Source organism: Pan troglodytes, chromosome 6, assembly GCF_028858775.2.
Source record: "Pan troglodytes isolate AG18354 chromosome 6, NHGRI_mPanTro3-v2.0_pri, whole genome shotgun sequence".
NCBI lineage: Eukaryota > Metazoa > Chordata > Mammalia > Primates > Hominidae > Pan > Pan troglodytes.
Window position 1 is genome coordinate 25,974,228 of NC_072404.2, and position 17,560 is coordinate 25,991,787.

Consider the following 17,560-nt stretch of genomic DNA (forward strand, 5'->3'; position numbering starts at 1 on the left):
TGCCACCCATGCCCCTGCCAAAAACATATATTCATGGAGACAACTGACACCAATGTTTAAAGAAACTGGGCTTCTTCAATTTAATTTTTCAATGTAAACATTAAAACACATGAAAAAATACAGTGTCAAGAGCTCTGGATTTAGAGGCACACATCTTGGTTTAAATCTAGACTCTTGGTTTAGTAGCTCCAGGATCTTAGGTAAGCTATCAACTTTCTTTAGGCCCTTGCTTTCCCCTTCTGGCAAATGAGAAAAAAGGTGTCCCCAATGCTATAAAAGAATTGCTAAGTATACAAAGGAATGGATGTAAATGTTTTTGGCACACACCAAGTGCTCAATTAATGCTAATTATAGTTGAGTTTAAAGTTAAGAAACAAAATCACAGTCAACTATCCAGGAAAAGAACCCAGGTAACCTTGCTATAAATCTAGGGCCATTTTACTAAAGTATTGCCACAACTTTATTTCATTATTAAGCAGTTCTAACAAATGCTGATTTTGGTCTTACACATAGCTGGATTTTGGTTTTCTGAAATTCCTTATTGTTTATGTTCCCTAGTACTAAAGCTTGAGAAAGAAAACCTAAAGTCAAAATTAAATAGTGTCTTTAAATCCATTTTAAATTTTCTTAATAATGTTTAACTTAATATGCATGTTATTTCTATTTGATTTTCAATGTATAATATAGAATTAAGTCAAAGATCATAGGAATACAATGTGTTACCCCAGAAATTTCACTGTGCTATCTTTGTTTTCTTTCCTACCTCATTCCTCCCAAAATGGAGTATCTTTTTCAAATTAAAGTTTGTAACAAGTATAGAATTGTACAAAGTAGACATGGTAATCTAAATTGTACAAAGTAGACAGTGGTAATCTAAATAACATCACTGTGCCAAATCTCTAGTTCAAACAATGGAGATGTGAGATATCATTCTATACATTTTACAACTGGTATGTGAATTTCCATATAATACTTTTCCCTTCTCTAAGAAATTATAAATATATTTCTCATTTCAAAAGAACAGCAAACAAAAGAATTAAGTACCAAGGCTAGAACTGAACCAGGCCCTGATACAGACCTTTATAATTCAACATCCCTGTAAGCAGAATCCAGAAGTTGCCATGTAAGCCAGAAAACCATATAGCCCAAGGACATTTCTTTTAACTTTTGCGAGAGATAATTTCCAAGGAAAATTAAATGTTGTTAAGCCCATAAGAAATAAGCTGATCAGCCAAGACTTTATCTCATTTTTTTCCATGCATTGCTATTCTGCCAGTTTCTCAGATGAGAAACCTTGAAATAACTGCTAACTTTTTCCTTACATTCTTCCTATAGGCACTCTCAGTCACATTACTAAAAAAAACAGTGTATTTTATTCTATTTTCCAAAAATTACTCAAAGTTATATAGTTGTCAAATTCACCTTTTCCTCTTCCTCTTCATTAAAATAATAAATAATATGTATTTAGTGATTACAATATGCAAAACATTGTCCCAAATATTACACATTTATTATCTCGTTTGATCTTCTAAACATCCAGTAAGATAGTATTATTCTCCTTACTTCACAGACACACAAAATAGATTCCCAGAAAAGTAAAGTAATTTGCCCAAGGCTTGAGGGCTGATAGATGGTAGAGGTGGAACAGAAGTCCAGCCAAGAATCTTAACCTCTATGCTCTGGTAGTCGCTGAAGACTCCCCTCCATTGATACCAACATATGTACCTGACCACATCACCCAGTAATTATTAAGGTGAACTCTCCCCTCCAGGCCACATCTTCTCAGTGGTCCCTAGAGCTCACTGATATTTAGAAGCACTGAAGTCTACTTCTATTCCTCTCCAATTACTCAAAGGCCACCCATCCTTCAAAGCTAGCATGTCTCCTAATTACTCCTCACCACTCTGATATTTTTTAAGTAAGTTAAATTTGAAAGGGCTTATCATTAGTATAATACAGTGGTTAGGACTTCATATAAGACAACGTGAATTCAGATCTAAGTACTTGCACTTAATAGCCATGTAACTGGATAAATTACACAAATACATTCACCTTCAGTTTGTATATATGTAAAGAGCAGATGGCTATAATGTTTTCCTTACAAAGTATATTGAAATAATAGAGATACTGTAAAGAAAATGCTCATAATGACTAGCTGACAATGAACATTTGGTAAGTTACAACTATTACCATTGTCATCTAGTCCTATACTTTTAAGAAATATTATAACAATTCAAATATTAACAGTTTATCCCAATTCCCAGGCCAAAGTAAAACCTGGTTTTTAAGGAAAAAATAATCATATTGTGTGTTTTTTACGGCTCCTAAACCAATGTCCAGAACTGATAGACCCAGAATAAGCGTTAAGTATATGGATGAATTAAATACTGAAGGCTAGGACACAGATATAAGATACTAAATAAGTGGAAAGAATTCCATGTGGAATTCATTCACTTATAGAAAATGACTAAAACTTCTTGAAAATCAACAACTTTCTTATCTTTAATCTAGACTTGGAACAAAGTACTTTGAACTCTCCAGCGGCCAGTCAGAAAATGAGGAACAGGTTGTGAATAGAAGATACAAAGGAGTATTAGATCTGCATTGATTAAATGGTGACTACAAATAGACTTAAAATACATCTTCCCAATTATGAATCTCTACAGGTGAGTAATTTCCGAGACGAAAAAAAATTACCATTAGGAACATTGACTTCGCTGGCTTCCATTGGGAGAGTGGCCCATTCTGGCAGGTCAGATAAGAAACTATTATCAACAGGACTATTGGTGCCTGTGGCTGAGGTAGAACCCAGTGGGCAAAGGTAATTGAAGAAAGGAAGTGAGGCCAGAGTGGTGGCTCACACCTGTAATGCCAGCACTTTGGGAGGCCGAGGTGAGTGGATCACCTGAGGTCAGGAGTTCGAGACCAGCCTGGCCAACATGGTGAAACACCCATCTCTACTAAAAATACAAAAATCAGGCAGGTATGGTGGCATGCGCCTGTAATCCCAGCTACTTGGGAGGCTGAGGCAGGAGAATCTCTTGAACCTGGGAGGTGGAGGTTACAGAGAGCTGAGATTGTGCCATTGCACTCCAGCCTGGGTGACAGAGCCAGACACTGTCTCAAAGGAGAAAAAAAAAAAAAAAAAAGAAAGGAAGTGAAACTTTAGTGTCCTTGGTGAATATGTGTCCTTATTAAACAAGATAAAAATGGCATAATCTATATTGTTAAGCAAGGGGGCCAATGAGGGAGCCATAGAAAAAGTACTGTGTCATTTGTGGTAACCGTCCCTAGAAGGCTAAGTGAAGAGCACCCAATTTAGGCCAGTGAATTTCTTATCTCTGAATCCCCAGCATGTCCCCTTGTAAAATTCAACATTTAAAAAGTGAGCTATTTTTCTAATATTCTATTGATTCCTTTTTTAAAAAATTAAAACTCTAAATATATTCAGAAAACTCCAATAAATTTTCAGTAACTTTCACGGAAGAACCTTGGCAATAGTGACATCTTTGTATAGCGTAAGTGCATTTTTTCTGAAAGAAATACTCTGAAAACCATACTTTGCTTATTATCAGATTCCAAGCTTTACAGCTTTGCTTTTATGTAGTAATTACCATGTCATTAGAAAAGTCGAGTAACATTTCTTAAAATTTAACTTGAGGAGATGGTTAATTTCAAAAGTGACATTCTCAAAAGTTTCCAAAGAGAGGCTTTTTCTTCACCTTAGAAAAAATTAAGAAATGGTTAAGGTGTTCAGAAAATCTCACAAATTTATTATTAATATACTTCATTTTTTAACCAGCTTGAGGCTTGGTAAAGATTTAATTTTGAGGCAATTTTTGATAGTATCATGGCTACTTGACATGGCCTGAAAAGAGGACAAATAAAAAATGAAACAAGTTGCTTAACCCTGGCCGCACCTTCTGACTCTGCAACATAGTCACCATATTAAACAGTGATGGACAGAGTGTAATGGTTAAAGTCATGGACTCTGAAGTCAAATGTCTGTGCTCTAAACATGGTTCCAGGACTTTCTAGCTGTGTGTGTTTAAGCAAGTTACTTATCCTCTCTATATCTTAGATATTAGTGTCTGCCCCATGAGTTTTTATTGAAAGGATTACATTAATTAATTTTTGTAATATTTCCAGAACAGTGCCTGTCACGGAGTCAGTGCCAGATAACTCTCCCTAAGATACAATAAAAATAGAACAAAGGGAAGAGAAAGAAGTTAAAGGAGAGAAAGTAAGCGGAACAGCCCAACTGCAGGCATTGGCACACATAGAAGGCAGTTTTTGGAGTGTGTGCCCTCTGAGGAAATGACATACAGGAAAAAAAGCGGCCCAGCAACCGCTAGACCTAATTATCTCCCTGCCCCAGTGCACTTCCCTCCCTCTGCACCCCCTACCCAGAACTAATACCAGTGTGCTTTGAAATCAACTACTTGAATTGTAAATTGATCATATTTAGGAATCTCCTCCCAAAGAGAAAAATTATACAGCTATTTTTTAGGAGGTTGGAAATTAGCATATATTTACCCATTAGTTAAGTGACCTCGTAGGTAAGATTTCTGTATATTATTTGGAATGACCTCAGGCCAATATACTGTGGATTTTTCTAAGTATTTAATAACATGAATCTGAGTGATGACTATTACTATTAATCACAATAAGTTGAACTATCATAGAAAGACACCTAGGGGCTTTCCTTTCTGCTTCTGAGTGTTTATCAGCCTCAGGCAAAGACTTAGTCATTTATGATTTGGGCTGTGCAAAAGTAAATAATGGAAAAGTGGGTGGTTTGCTGGCCTCCATCAAGATTTAGGGGAAGACAAACTATAAACAACCACAATTAGAGAGAAGCCAGATGCTTAAGGAGGCTGACAGAATAAATAACTCTGATAAATAACTCTCAACAAAACTCTTTCAAAACAGAACCTTATTAAGAAAAAAAGGTCCTGCTTTCAATTAGACAACTTTTTCATCAGTTAACTGAAATGTCCGAATCAGAAGAGCGTATCCCTCATAATATTTGTTTTTCCTTCTTAAAGGCTTCCTATCTTTCATCTCATTCTGTAAACACTTGAGTCCATTTTGTGTACTGCACCAAATGCTATATTATGCTTATTTATAGGCTGTAATGCCCTTCTAAGTTTATGGAGATAAATGTAGTCTCTGAGGGGAAAGACATCCTCAGTCCCTGGTTGCTCCTGGCTAAAGAGTCTTATTTTGGAGAAGTCCTGGCTGGAGAGCCAGGCTGCAGGAACTCAGAAACCAGCCTGCTGACACTTCCACTGCAGCTGCTGGAATTCAGCTGACTTGATTTGACTCTACTTTTCATGCAAAGGTGGCTTTGCCCTGTTCACCCAACTGGAATGGTTGCATCGAAGTAAGAAAATTTTCTCCAAAAATTAATACCCAGATCTACGCCAAAAACAAAGTGAAGAATACAGCTTCTGCCATCACCAAGTCATCTCTAATAGAGAGAAGATTTCCTTAAACATAAATATCTTCAAAATGCTTGTTCATTTGAGAGAAAGATTCAGAATATTTTACATGTGCCCTTCACTGGAATATTTTTATTTATTTAATTCAATAAAAATTGACTCCCAGTTCTTTATGGTAATCTGGAGAAAAATATGTGTTTAACTTGTGCCTAACAGCATACATTTGTTTTGATAAAAACAATATTTTCATGGTAAATATTTACTTTGTACTAAGTGCTAACATTCTGCAACTGATGCCTGTAGTTACTGTAGGCAACATTGTGAAGGAGATAATGAAGCTCTTAGTTATCAATCTCTCATCACCAGTGGCTCTACATCCACTTTCTTAATACTTCTTGTCCCTGAGCATTAGTTATCGCAAGTGACTAAGTTTATGCCTGAGGCCGATAAGTACATATCATTATGTCTTCCTCTATTGTCCTGACTTGATCCTGTCTCCCACCTTCAAAATTTACCTGTTTTATGACTCAAGTTCTTATAGCCATCCCCACTTACTGGCCCAATTTGATCAATTAATTCATTGATCAAAGGCCATGAGAATATGAAATCCAAAAGAAGAAACATCAATATTTTAAAGGCTCTCAATGCCTTTTAAGAGTGTGTGTGTTTATTTCAGATAGTACTGATGAGTTACTAGTGCAGTGATTCAGTTAGTGGATCATCTTGGACATTCCCCCAGTGAATCCGTGAATGTGGTATGGGTTTGATTACATTAGTGTTACTTGGTCTGCAACTTTTCACTATTGAATTACACAAACAGAAGTCTTACCTCAACAGCAACATCTCCAGTGTTTCCTCGATGAGGAATTTCATATGCCTCCATTTGTTGCTTTGTGAGTCGTACTAACTTTTCAGCTAGTTCCCTCCAGCCTTTTCCAAGCTTGACAGCTGAAGTCAGAACAGCAGCTTCTTGGATGAGACGTGCGACTAACGCTTGGCAATCCATTTTCAGAAGAGCCTGCAGCAACAATTACATGTCACAATTAAAAGCAACTAACTTGGGCTTTTCTCTCTATAAATTGGAATTTTTATTACATATTCTACAAATGGGAGTCCTTTTTTTTCACTACACGTATAATCGAGTTTTCTAAAGCTCAAGAAGTTGATTCACATTTAAGCAAATTCTATAAGCAAACTACAGTAGACATAACTAAGCCAGAGTTAGGGGAGATTTAGAACTAATTCAGTGGCTAATTATAGGACCTTGGATAAACCACTTAACTAATATGTGTCTTTGTATCTTTAATTGTGAAAAAAGGAAGTTAAATTACACACTTCCAAGGGTACTCTGAAGTTCCGGCAGTCTCTAATTTATCACTCTAGGATTAGTTATTTACTCACAAGAAATAAAGCCTCATTCTAGGAGAGGATTGGCTACAAGAATTTCTTTAAAGTGTATGTGAACTGGTGATGGTAAATATTATTCTATTTTCACCAAAATATGACTTAAAACATCCCAGAATCATGCCTGCTGTGTTTAAAGAAAAGAGACACTCCTTCAACTTTGAACAAAGCTATTGATGTTTATAAGTTTAAAATATATATATAAATTTATTAAAAATACTCTCCCTCATCACCAATATAATGGTATTAAACATAAAGTACAAGGTATTAAAGACAAAACACCTAGTCTTCTACAATGCAAAATAGAAAACCATCAGGCTCTTACCTAACCATGCATGTTTCAAACAAGTCTACAAGTTTGTGTTTTGCCTTGAGTACCATTTTTAAAATATGGGATTACATCTATCTATACTTCTTTGTTCAAATGAGCAAATAGAGTAGTTCCCCTTTAGGAGGGGAATCCAAGGAGATCCAAGAATCCAAAGGAGTCACATTTCAAGGCTGTCCAGTGGATGCCTGAAACTGCAGATAGTACCAAATTTTATACACACTGTGTTTTTTCCTATACATACACACCTATGGAAAAGTTTAATTTATAAATTAGGCACAGTAAGAGATTAACAACAATAATTAGTAATAAAATATAACGATCATAACAATATAGTCTAATAAATGTTATGTGAATGTGGCCTCTCTCTGTCAAAATACCTTACTGTACTCTACTCACCTATTTGTCAATCATGGTTGATGGTAGGTAACCCAAACCACAGAAAGTGAAACTGTGGATAAGGGGAACTACTGTAAACATGTTTGGTAGCCCCTCATTATTTAATGGCACTTTGGAGCTTTATTTACCAATGTGAAACAATAAGTTAAAATGAATAAGCAAGTAAAGCAACTATGAAAGTTGATAGCATGTTCATTCCCCTGAAAGTATGCAATTAGAAGGACTACCCACGGTTTTGATACATAAATGGATCCATACATTTATACTGAAGAGTTATAACCTCAGTGAGAAACAATACTGAGCTAGCGGGCCCCTGAGGGTGCTTTTAGTCAACTGTGGAGTGGGGTTACTACTTTATATTCCAGTTTCTTGTTTTAGGGAAAAGATCTGTACTTGGAGTCATAAAACCTGAGTTTAAAATCCAGCTCCACATAGTATAAGACTTTACATGCATCACACAGTATCTCTATTTAATGATTTTTAAAATCAATGTAGTGTTAATTCCACTTTGTCTGAACTTCCATAATCATTGTGAAAATCAAATTGGATGCTGAAGTGCTTTAGAGAGTGTCAAGTATATAAGGACAGCCAGTCTCAATGTCAAGAGATGACTGAAGGGTTTGGATCCCACAATCTTTTTCAGCATATCGGGTTGCTCCCTGCCACCCCAAATCAATATACAATCCTAGAAAAATTTATATTTACTATGCAAATAAAGTTTCAAGAGACAACTCTATACCCCATGCTCCATCACCTGCCAGTCAGAGAACCAGGCCTGAGCCTCTTCATACAGAAATCCTGAAACCTCCACTAAAGCTTGGAAACTCCTCGCTTGAATGGACTCTCTACTAGATTTTCTAATTAGCCACTTGAGGCGCTCTGATAATTATCATACCCCAAAAAATACAGGTATGATCAGGCTTGAACTTTCAGACCATCATTAATGACCTTTGGCCATTACAACATTTTTAGGCCACTAAAAAAACAAAAGAAATTAATTTTCCAATTCAAACCTTTGCAGGTGAATGTTAAATATGAGCTACGAGAGTTAATGAGCTATTACAAAATGCACACGCAGCTTCCACCAGGTAGAGCAGCTTCTAACATTCAGTCTCCAATAGTTCTGAATGTCCCAGGGTAGGTAAGAATGCAGCACACCATAAAAAATCTATCAACTTAGCAACTGCATATTGGAGCTTTTGAATTTCAACTTCTCTAAGTATCACTGTAGAATCATCAAAAATATTGAAAGAGAGATAGTTATATATATTTATTTATTATATGAATCATTGTTAATGCCACAGATTAAATTTGTTCTCCAAATATTTTCTACTTCTTTTGCATCTTGATTAAAACTTTGCTCCTTTGCATGAACCTGCCTATATAATTTTATTTACCTTCTACAGAGCACCAGCCTTTCACAATTATAATATTTAATACAAATACCTACACATACACAGTACTTATACAAACATTTTTATACACACACACATTACTTTGTTTCGTGAAGGCATAGTGGCTTTACGCATGATTTTGAAACCAAAAAATATTCAAATCCCATCTATAAGAATAGGCAACTGTAGGACTTGGGCAAATTGTCTAACTTTCTAAGACTTGGTTTCTTCGACCTATAAGACGAAGATACTAGCTATATTTACCCCATAGATTTGTTAATGGCTAAATAAGCACTAGAGAAGCATTAACAATCATTTTTATTTTTACACTCATGTTTTAACCATTTTTAGAAATATGATCTTGATTTTTTTTATTTTTATAAAATATTGAATTTCTACTTTAAAGGTAAAAAGTACTTTGTAATTCTCCACTGAGCCTTCCACTGGGTTGAATACTACACTAAAGAATTTGGCCCTGAGAGTCCTATTAAAACATGAGGATTAAGATGAGAATTACTAATATCATTGTTTAGGCTGTAATGCATTGTATACATAAGAATATTAAATTGCTAAAGGATACTGGTAATACATTAAAAAAAAGAAACAGCCAGGTGTGGTGGCTCATGGCTGTAATTTCAGCACTTTGGGAGGCCAAGGTGGGAAGACTGCTTGAGGCCAGGAGTTCAAGAGCATCTTGGGAAACATAGTGAGACACTCATCCCTTAAAAAAAAAAAAAAAAAAAATACCCAGACATGGCGGCACATGCCTGCAGTCTGAGTTACTTGGGCAGCTGAGCCCTGGAGGTTGAAACTGCAGTGAGCTGTGATCGTGCCACTGCACTCCAGCCTGGGCAACAGACCCAGACTTTGTCTCAAAAAAAAAAAAAAAAAAAAAAAAAAAAAAAAAAAGAAAGAAAGAAAGAAAAAAAAAAATCCCACACACACTGAAAAGTAGATCTCTAACAATGGCCAAGTTAGTTCTCTTTAGTTTGCTTTCATGTTATGGAGCCTCTCTGGTATCTTAAGAGTTGTCTAAATATTTGAGACAGGAAGAGAAGTTGTATCTGAACTGTTAAGCCCAGCACAAACAGAACTTCTTATTTTCTTTTAAAAGATGATCCTGGTTTTGGGGGAAATCACAGTTGAATGTCAAGTTTAAGAAACCAGTTTTATGATCATGTAGGAAAAACTATATTTGCTATAAAGTGTCTTTAATGTATTTAAGACTGTTGAATTTTTAAACATTTCTCCTCTCACGTTTGGTTATAAATATTGTCAAGTTAATACAATTCTCGATGGCAATTCATTACCATGATCAAGCAATACTCACCACAATAAGTTCATACAGAAACTTCCTTGTATTTCTCTCTGTGTGGCAATCTTCCTTTAACTTCTTTATAACATAAGAAACTTTTTCTGATTCTTTGTCTGCTTGAATTTGATCAAAATCTTCCAGGGACAGATGTGAGTAACCCAGGACATCAGCTAAAACTTTCCAATCATAAACTTTTTCTGACACCAAGGTTAATACAACTGAGTAGATATAAGTCAATTTTTTTAAAGGCAGGACAATTTGTTCAAGAAGATTTCTGGTTGTAAAGACACTATCTGACATAAACATTACTTGCTCCTTTGAAATCACCTTGACATTTTTGCAGTGTACAAGTCCAATCTTACCTCTGAGGACTCCTACATACCATTCTTTCACTTTGGACTGACCAATAGCTTTTACCTTACCTTCCCCGAGGAGAGCTATTGTGTCCCCTTTGAAATATTCGAGGAAGTAATCAATCTTGCTTTGTCTTAGCACTGCCTTCAGGGTTACCCCATAGTTGGTAAAGTTCAATGTTTTATCTTGAAATGCAGGATATTTAACAAGAATTTTTGGTGATAAAGGAGCAGACTTGATTTCCTCCTTCTTCTGCAAATAGCCTGGCAGATTCGAGAGTCTTTTTAGGTTTGGGGTTGGATCAGGAGTAGTGATAGAGAACTGTGCAACTGGTTCACCATTGGGAGGCTCCACTTGAACACAAAAATCAAACAAGTGCATCTCTCGGTGCTCAACTAAAGAAAATAAAAATTGTTGATGAACTACTTCACCTGCTTCCAACTGCTTTTGTTTAATTTCTTTCCTTTCTCCTTCTGTCTTTACTTCAAAATCAGGATCACAGGAAAAAATAGAAATACTTAAATCTTGTGGCTTGTCAAGTAAAAATGACTGCTTCCCCCAGAGCTGAAACACAACTGGAGATACGTTTTTTCCACCCTTCTTAATATCAGAAATTGTAAGCTGTCCTGGCATATAATTGTGTCCACAAACTGTTAAAACAACAGTAAAACTGGGATGGATATATTTGGGTCCATAAATTCCAATTGAGGTGGTTTTGTGGATATAATCCCAAATGGTGGCAGCTGGTGACTGAAGAGCTTTAGCTTGTGCAGCAACCACTAGATACATTACCTGACTCAAGTCGATTAGCTTGACTTGGATGGTGTCTTTATAAATGTAGCAGTTGCTTAAAACTTTAAAAGGGCCTTCTTTACCCAAGCTGTGTAAACACACCATTTCTGTCATGACTTGGCTGAAAGGATCCTTTCTTACTTCAGCCCCAATTTTCATCTCCAGCAAAAGGGCTTCCATTGTATTGAGGTTGCCTAACATGATTTCCAACAACGGGCTCACAGTGCACGAAAGATCATGGTTAAGCATGTGTGGCGGATCAAGGAAAGCCCTTAGAGACACCTCTTGGAATTCTCCCACAGCCACATGACCTTGGGGCACATGAACAGTGATGTCTGATTCAGGTAATTGTACTGACCCTCCTTGATGGTTTACTTTGCAAGCTATGGTGACCTCCGCAAGTTGTGTCTGGGCCCATCCAGGGCTCTGACTAATTGTATTCAAATCAAGGCAGGAGCGGGCCAGCTGGCGTTGACTTAACCAAGCCATTTTATAAGCCTCCCGATCATTTTTAAGCCACTCTAAGTCGTGTAGTAGGATCTGGTCAGAGTTATGTATACTCTGATGGGCATGTGCTGTGTCGTCTAAAATGTCCAGAAGTTCTGAAACACTTTTAGATCTTCCAGAATTTCTTGAGGAAGTCTGCCTAAGTAACTGATGCACATCAAGTTCATCACTGGAGGAATCAAAAGAATTTCCATTTTCTATTTCTCTAAAGAAAAGAAAAGGATCTTCCTTTAAGATGGAAATATTATTTCTCTTCCTGTTATTTCTTAGTTGAGTTATGTCATCCAAAAATGGGTTAGAAGCAGACAGTTGATGCCAGAATGGATTTGCAACTTTGGAAGCATTATTACCACGAAGGGTGAAAGCATCCGGCCAATTGTGAAGCAAGTCTGGGTCCTGGCATTCTTGTTATTTAAGGAAAGACAAAGCAAAACAAAGATAAGGTGGCATTGTGAGTTACAATCAAGATTAATTTTTCCCATAGCTTAAAAATTCAGGACTTACTTTTCATTTTTCTTTCTGATCTCTAGTCTACTAGCTAACACAAAGTCAATGTTAAATTTGCGCAAATTTATATGTAATGAGAGAAGAATATTTTTTTCTACCAGGTTATTTTTTGAACATACGTAATGTTATTTTAAGACATCATGATTTATAAACTAAACAAATAAATATTTAATATGACATAATAATATATTTAACACATTTTCTTAAAAATGACTGAGACTAGCATGTGCTTATGCTTTATTATTTTATGTATCATGTTTACAAAAGCAAATTTCTGGTCAAATAGAATAAATCAGTTATTCAATTATCCATATTTTTCTAAGCATTGAATTGTTGGTTTCATTATATTCAGAATATTAATTTAACATTTTCCTTTTCAGATAATATTGAATATGTAGAAAATATCAAATACATCTGTTAATATTTAAAATAATGTTTAAAACAATATGCTAAATTAGAAAGTCATTAATTTATTAGATAATTCTATAATTTTGTATTGAAAAATGTTAATAACATTAACATTTTTCAGGAAAAGGAATTCATAAAATGAACATTGAAAATTGAGACCACCATTGGTTTTATTGATCAAATAAATTCATTGCGCTCAAGCCTGCAATGGCAAATAATAATTTTACCACTAGAAATTGAAGCATTATTACTTTGGAAAGTAAGTGTCTTAAGAATTTGTAACATTAAAATATTTACATTTCTATTATAAGAATTTCTAGATATCTCACAACATTGAAGCCATTTTTTGTTTGTGTAGAGCAACTCATACTTGGTCATTTCTTAGTAAATAATTATAAAGACCGTAGACTTTGTGAAGCTAGTGCTGCTTTTAGAGACAGACAGAAGAGCCAACCAAATTTTCAGAAGTTCTACTGAAAAAATAATTCAAGCAAACTGTCAGAATTTCTTTTGTTTAATATACATAGAAACATTATCTTAATTGAAATGTTTTTAAGTGTTATATGCTAAAAATTAGAAGATGGATTTTGAAAAATAAAGGTGGCATTTCTCTTACATTCACACTTTTCTCTAATACAATTACCCCTAACTCTCTTAAAACTTACTTTTCCTCTGAGGATCAGGTTAATTTTTTGATGCTCCATGAAGATTTCCTAGGTCAATCAACCTTCAGAGAGCCTTTTTACCCCCAAATTCATTATAGTTATTGCATATAACACTCATTTATTAACAACATTTTTCCTTTTTATAATATTTATCATAATCTGTTGGCTGTGCTATTTTATTTTGCATATCTTTTTAACTATTTCTATGATTAAAAACAAGATTTTATAATTCTTTTCATCTTCCAGCATTTTCAGAGGTAGACCTTCAACAATTATTGGTGATGAATTTCATGTACTTACATGGACAAATCACAACAGTTATAAATTCCCATACCTGTAATATTGCAACTTTTTGAGAGTTTTCCAGCTTCCATGTCAATCAAATTTGCTTCAGACCTACTTTGTGCAATTCTTCCTGACCAAAAATGTTTTCTTTCAGTGATTAGCATTTTTCCACCTACAAAGTAAGTAGGTAAGTATTTTTTGTAAGCATACATATACATGCTGGCAGAGAAAATAAACTCAAAGACATCATACGTATTTCTATAAAGAACTACATGTGAAAATCCTCTATATAAATCTTCTACTCCTGGTAGGATACTCGACTAGATATACTAAAATATGTGTTAGCACTCCACTAAAAAATGATCAAATTCCAGATTAATACCAATAACCAAATCTGGAAATATATTACTGATCCCACATAAAACCAATTAATGAGAATTCCAAGGACAACAACAACAACAACAAAAAAGTAAGTCCAAAACTAAGTAAATAAACATTTCCTGTTTGGCGATTGGAGGACTAAATATCACAAACTAAAAATTTTCCCCTAAATCCTTGTACACATTCGATGCAGTTCCATGAAAAATTGCACGTAAATGTGTATGTGTATTTGTTACTTCTTTTTTAATAGTTAAATTTTATTTATTTCTTAATGGATACAATTGTATGTATTTATTGCATAGAGCATATTGTTTTGAAGCATGTTGTTTAACAACACATACAGCAGCAATAACTTCTTAAGCTATTTTAATATTTACATAGAAAAGCAAAGAGCTAATACTCAATCCAGAAGAAGAGCATGACAAAAGTAACTGCACTACCTATCAGATATCAGCATTTATTATAAATAGGCTCTAAGTAAGACAACATGGAAGTGGAACATAAATATATGAAGGACACAGAATAGAGATCTCAGAATCAGACCCACCCTTATATGAAGGATTGATACATGGCACAGGTGGCCAAACAGAGTGGTGTGGAAATGGTGGATTATTCATTAAACAGTGATGTTGCCATTTGTTGTGCATGCTCAAAAAATATTACATTGATCACTATCTCATCCCGTGCACAGAAAATAAATGCCAAGGGATTAAAAAACCTAAAAGTGAAAACAAAACCTTAAAATTTGAAAGATAGTCTAGAGATCGTCTTTATGTTTTCTGGGAAGGAGAGAATTTCTTAAACAAGGCACACACACTTATGCAATATGCAAATCCTAAAAAATAAAACCACACATTAGAATAAGACATCCTATATAGCAAAGGACATCAGTAAAAACACAAGCCAAAACTAGGACAATTTATTTTCATTGCACATGACTGAAAAAGGAAAAATAATTGGATTCCAAAATATATCAAAGATTCCCGCAAATCAATAAACAAAATAAAACAACGCTATAGAAATTTTTGAAAAAATTCTCTAAATGAACATTTCTCAAAAAATGGAAACACAACGGTCCCTAGATATATGGAAATATGATCAATCTCATTGGTAATTAGGAAAATGCAAAATGAAACCCCAAGAAACACAATTTTTACCTATGAAATTTGCAAGTATTTTAGTCTAGTAACACCAATTATTGACAAATATGTGCAACAAAGGGAAAGCCTATATACTTGTCGTGGAAGTGTCAATATGTGCAACCACTTGGAAGTTAATCTGACATTGTCTGGGAAATAGGCTTACAGCCTAGTACCCAACAATTCCAATCCCAGTTATTTGTTTTAGTGAAAACTCTGCAGATGTGCATCAAAGAGATATACATGAATATTCATTATATTATCAAGAAAACTGAAATCCCTAGGATATTCCCCAGAATATCCTTTGCCATATAAGTGGATAAATAAATTGTGGCATATTAACACAATGAAGTATCATACAACTATTGAAACAGATGAATCACAACTAAAAGTATGAACACATACTGGTAGTCAGTATCTCATGTCTGGGACTCAGCCTTCTTTACATATATAATTTCTCTTCATCCCATGACAACATTGAAAAATAGGTATTATAAATACGACTTTCAGAGTCTCAGCAATAGAATGTAACTAAACCACAAGATTGATTAGCAAGTGAGCCACTGACCGGAAGTTACTTGTTCATGTTATAACTACTATATGCAGCCCATAACTTAGGATGCCACATACCCTATGTCAGACTCAAGATTCCCAATGTACCTTCTGAGACTGTCCCACCTTCTAGTTCACATTTCCAGTTATTTTTAAAATTATCATTATTTGTTTATTTATTTAGAGATGAAGTCTCGCTATATCGCCCAGGCTGGAGTACAGTGGTGTGATCTCAGCTCACTGTAAACTCTACTTCCTAGGTTCAAGTGATTCTCATGCCTGAGCCTCCAGAGTAGCTGGGATTACAGGCGCCCACCACCAGTCCTGTCTGATGTTTGTATTTTTAGTAGAGACAGGGTTTCACCATGTTGGCCAGGCTGGTCTCGAACTCCTGACCTCAGGTGATTTGCCCACCTTGGCCTACCAAAGTGCTGGGATTACAGACATGAGCCACCACGCCTGGCCCAGTTACTTTAAACCTTACTTTTTGCTCTCCTTTGTGTATGTTGACCACATCTCGTTCACCTGTGACCCCTCCTTCTTTTTTGTTATACTCTTCCTTCTAGTTCTTGATTTTTTTCTTTTCAAGTAGTTTATTTTATTTTTTAAAGAAAGCAGAAGCCTTTTCTGATCTATAAAAATCAAAGAAAAAATTAAAACAAGATGGAAAACAGGAAAAGGAATAAAAGAAAAAGAAAAGGAAAAGGAGGGAAGCATGTGTTTCCAGGTATGATAATTAAATAAATCCAAAAATTGTCTCATAAGGTGGCATGCTTAAAAAAATCCAATGTTGCAATAACCATTTCTTTCCCTGATTGGGGAAACTACATCGAAAAAATGGGTAAAATGTTGAATTACGCAATATTCAAATTGCACGGAAACCTCAAATTTCCTGGCAGACCTTCCAAATGCTGTGGTTGATGTTACCAAATGTAATGTCCAAAATTAAAAGTTTTTAGCACAGAATAAGTAGCCAAAACTTTGAGGTAGAAAAGCTGAGCTCAAGTTCCTCAGCAAAATGTAACAAGCTAAATTAAAATGACGAACAAATGTCTAAATGGAAAAATATTTTCGAAAAGATAAAATATATTCTTAGAAAATCAACTTAGTAAACTACCTAAACTCTTTTATTTTTTATGAGGAAAGAGCAAAATGAGCAATATGTACTGAGGATTCCTTTGAGGCAAATAACCGTTGATATGAAAAATAGTTATAACCAAATGGAATGTAGGTAGAAGTCCTCAACCACATAAAAACCAGGAATGATGCCTTACGCAGCTATGACCTTGAAGGATCATAACATCTCAGAAACAAAGGCACCAAAGGGTCATTAGCTGAGATTCTTTGTGGATTATCCTTATTCTCCAGTCACTCAAGCAGGTCTTCACTGTCCTTCAAGGTAGTTGTTCCAAAACTCAGTGGCACCAGGATCACTTGGAAGGCTTAATCAAACAACCCTTTGGAACCACCCCAGCGTTTCTAATCCAGAAGGTCTGGGATTGTGCACAAGAATTTTATTTCTAACAAAGCTGTCAAATGATGCTGATACTGTGGTTCGGTTCCAAGGGGCACATGTTGAGAACCACATTCTGAAAGCCATTCTAAAAGCTCCTTCCCTAGCCAAATGGTTTCCCTAGCCACTCTCACTATCCCACAACAAATCCTCTCTCTCATAATCTTTCTCTA

General features: G+C 35.2%; 1 protein-coding gene across 12 annotated transcripts in view; it reads right to left on the reverse strand.

The window, feature by feature from the left end:
- Nucleotides 1–17,560, reverse strand: part of MACC1 (MET transcriptional regulator MACC1) — a 78,811-nt gene that overhangs the window by 8,335 nt on the left and 52,916 nt on the right. For 10 of the 12 annotated variants that reach the window (XM_063815246.1, XM_063815250.1, XM_063815242.1 and 7 more), the window contains 3 exons: nt 13,852–13,974; nt 10,300–12,341; nt 6,274–6,462 (listed from right to left, as the gene is read on the reverse strand). In XM_063815246.1, the coding sequence (XP_063671316.1) occupies nt 6,274–6,462; nt 10,300–12,341; nt 13,852–13,966 (2,346 nt within the window). In that variant the 5' untranslated portion in view covers nt 13,967–13,974. Of the gene's footprint in view, nt 1–6,273; nt 6,463–10,299; nt 12,342–13,851; nt 13,975–16,358; nt 16,507–17,560 lie in introns of those variants that run through there. The other 2 variants (XM_009452739.5, XM_063815252.1) reach the window with 2 other exon arrangements.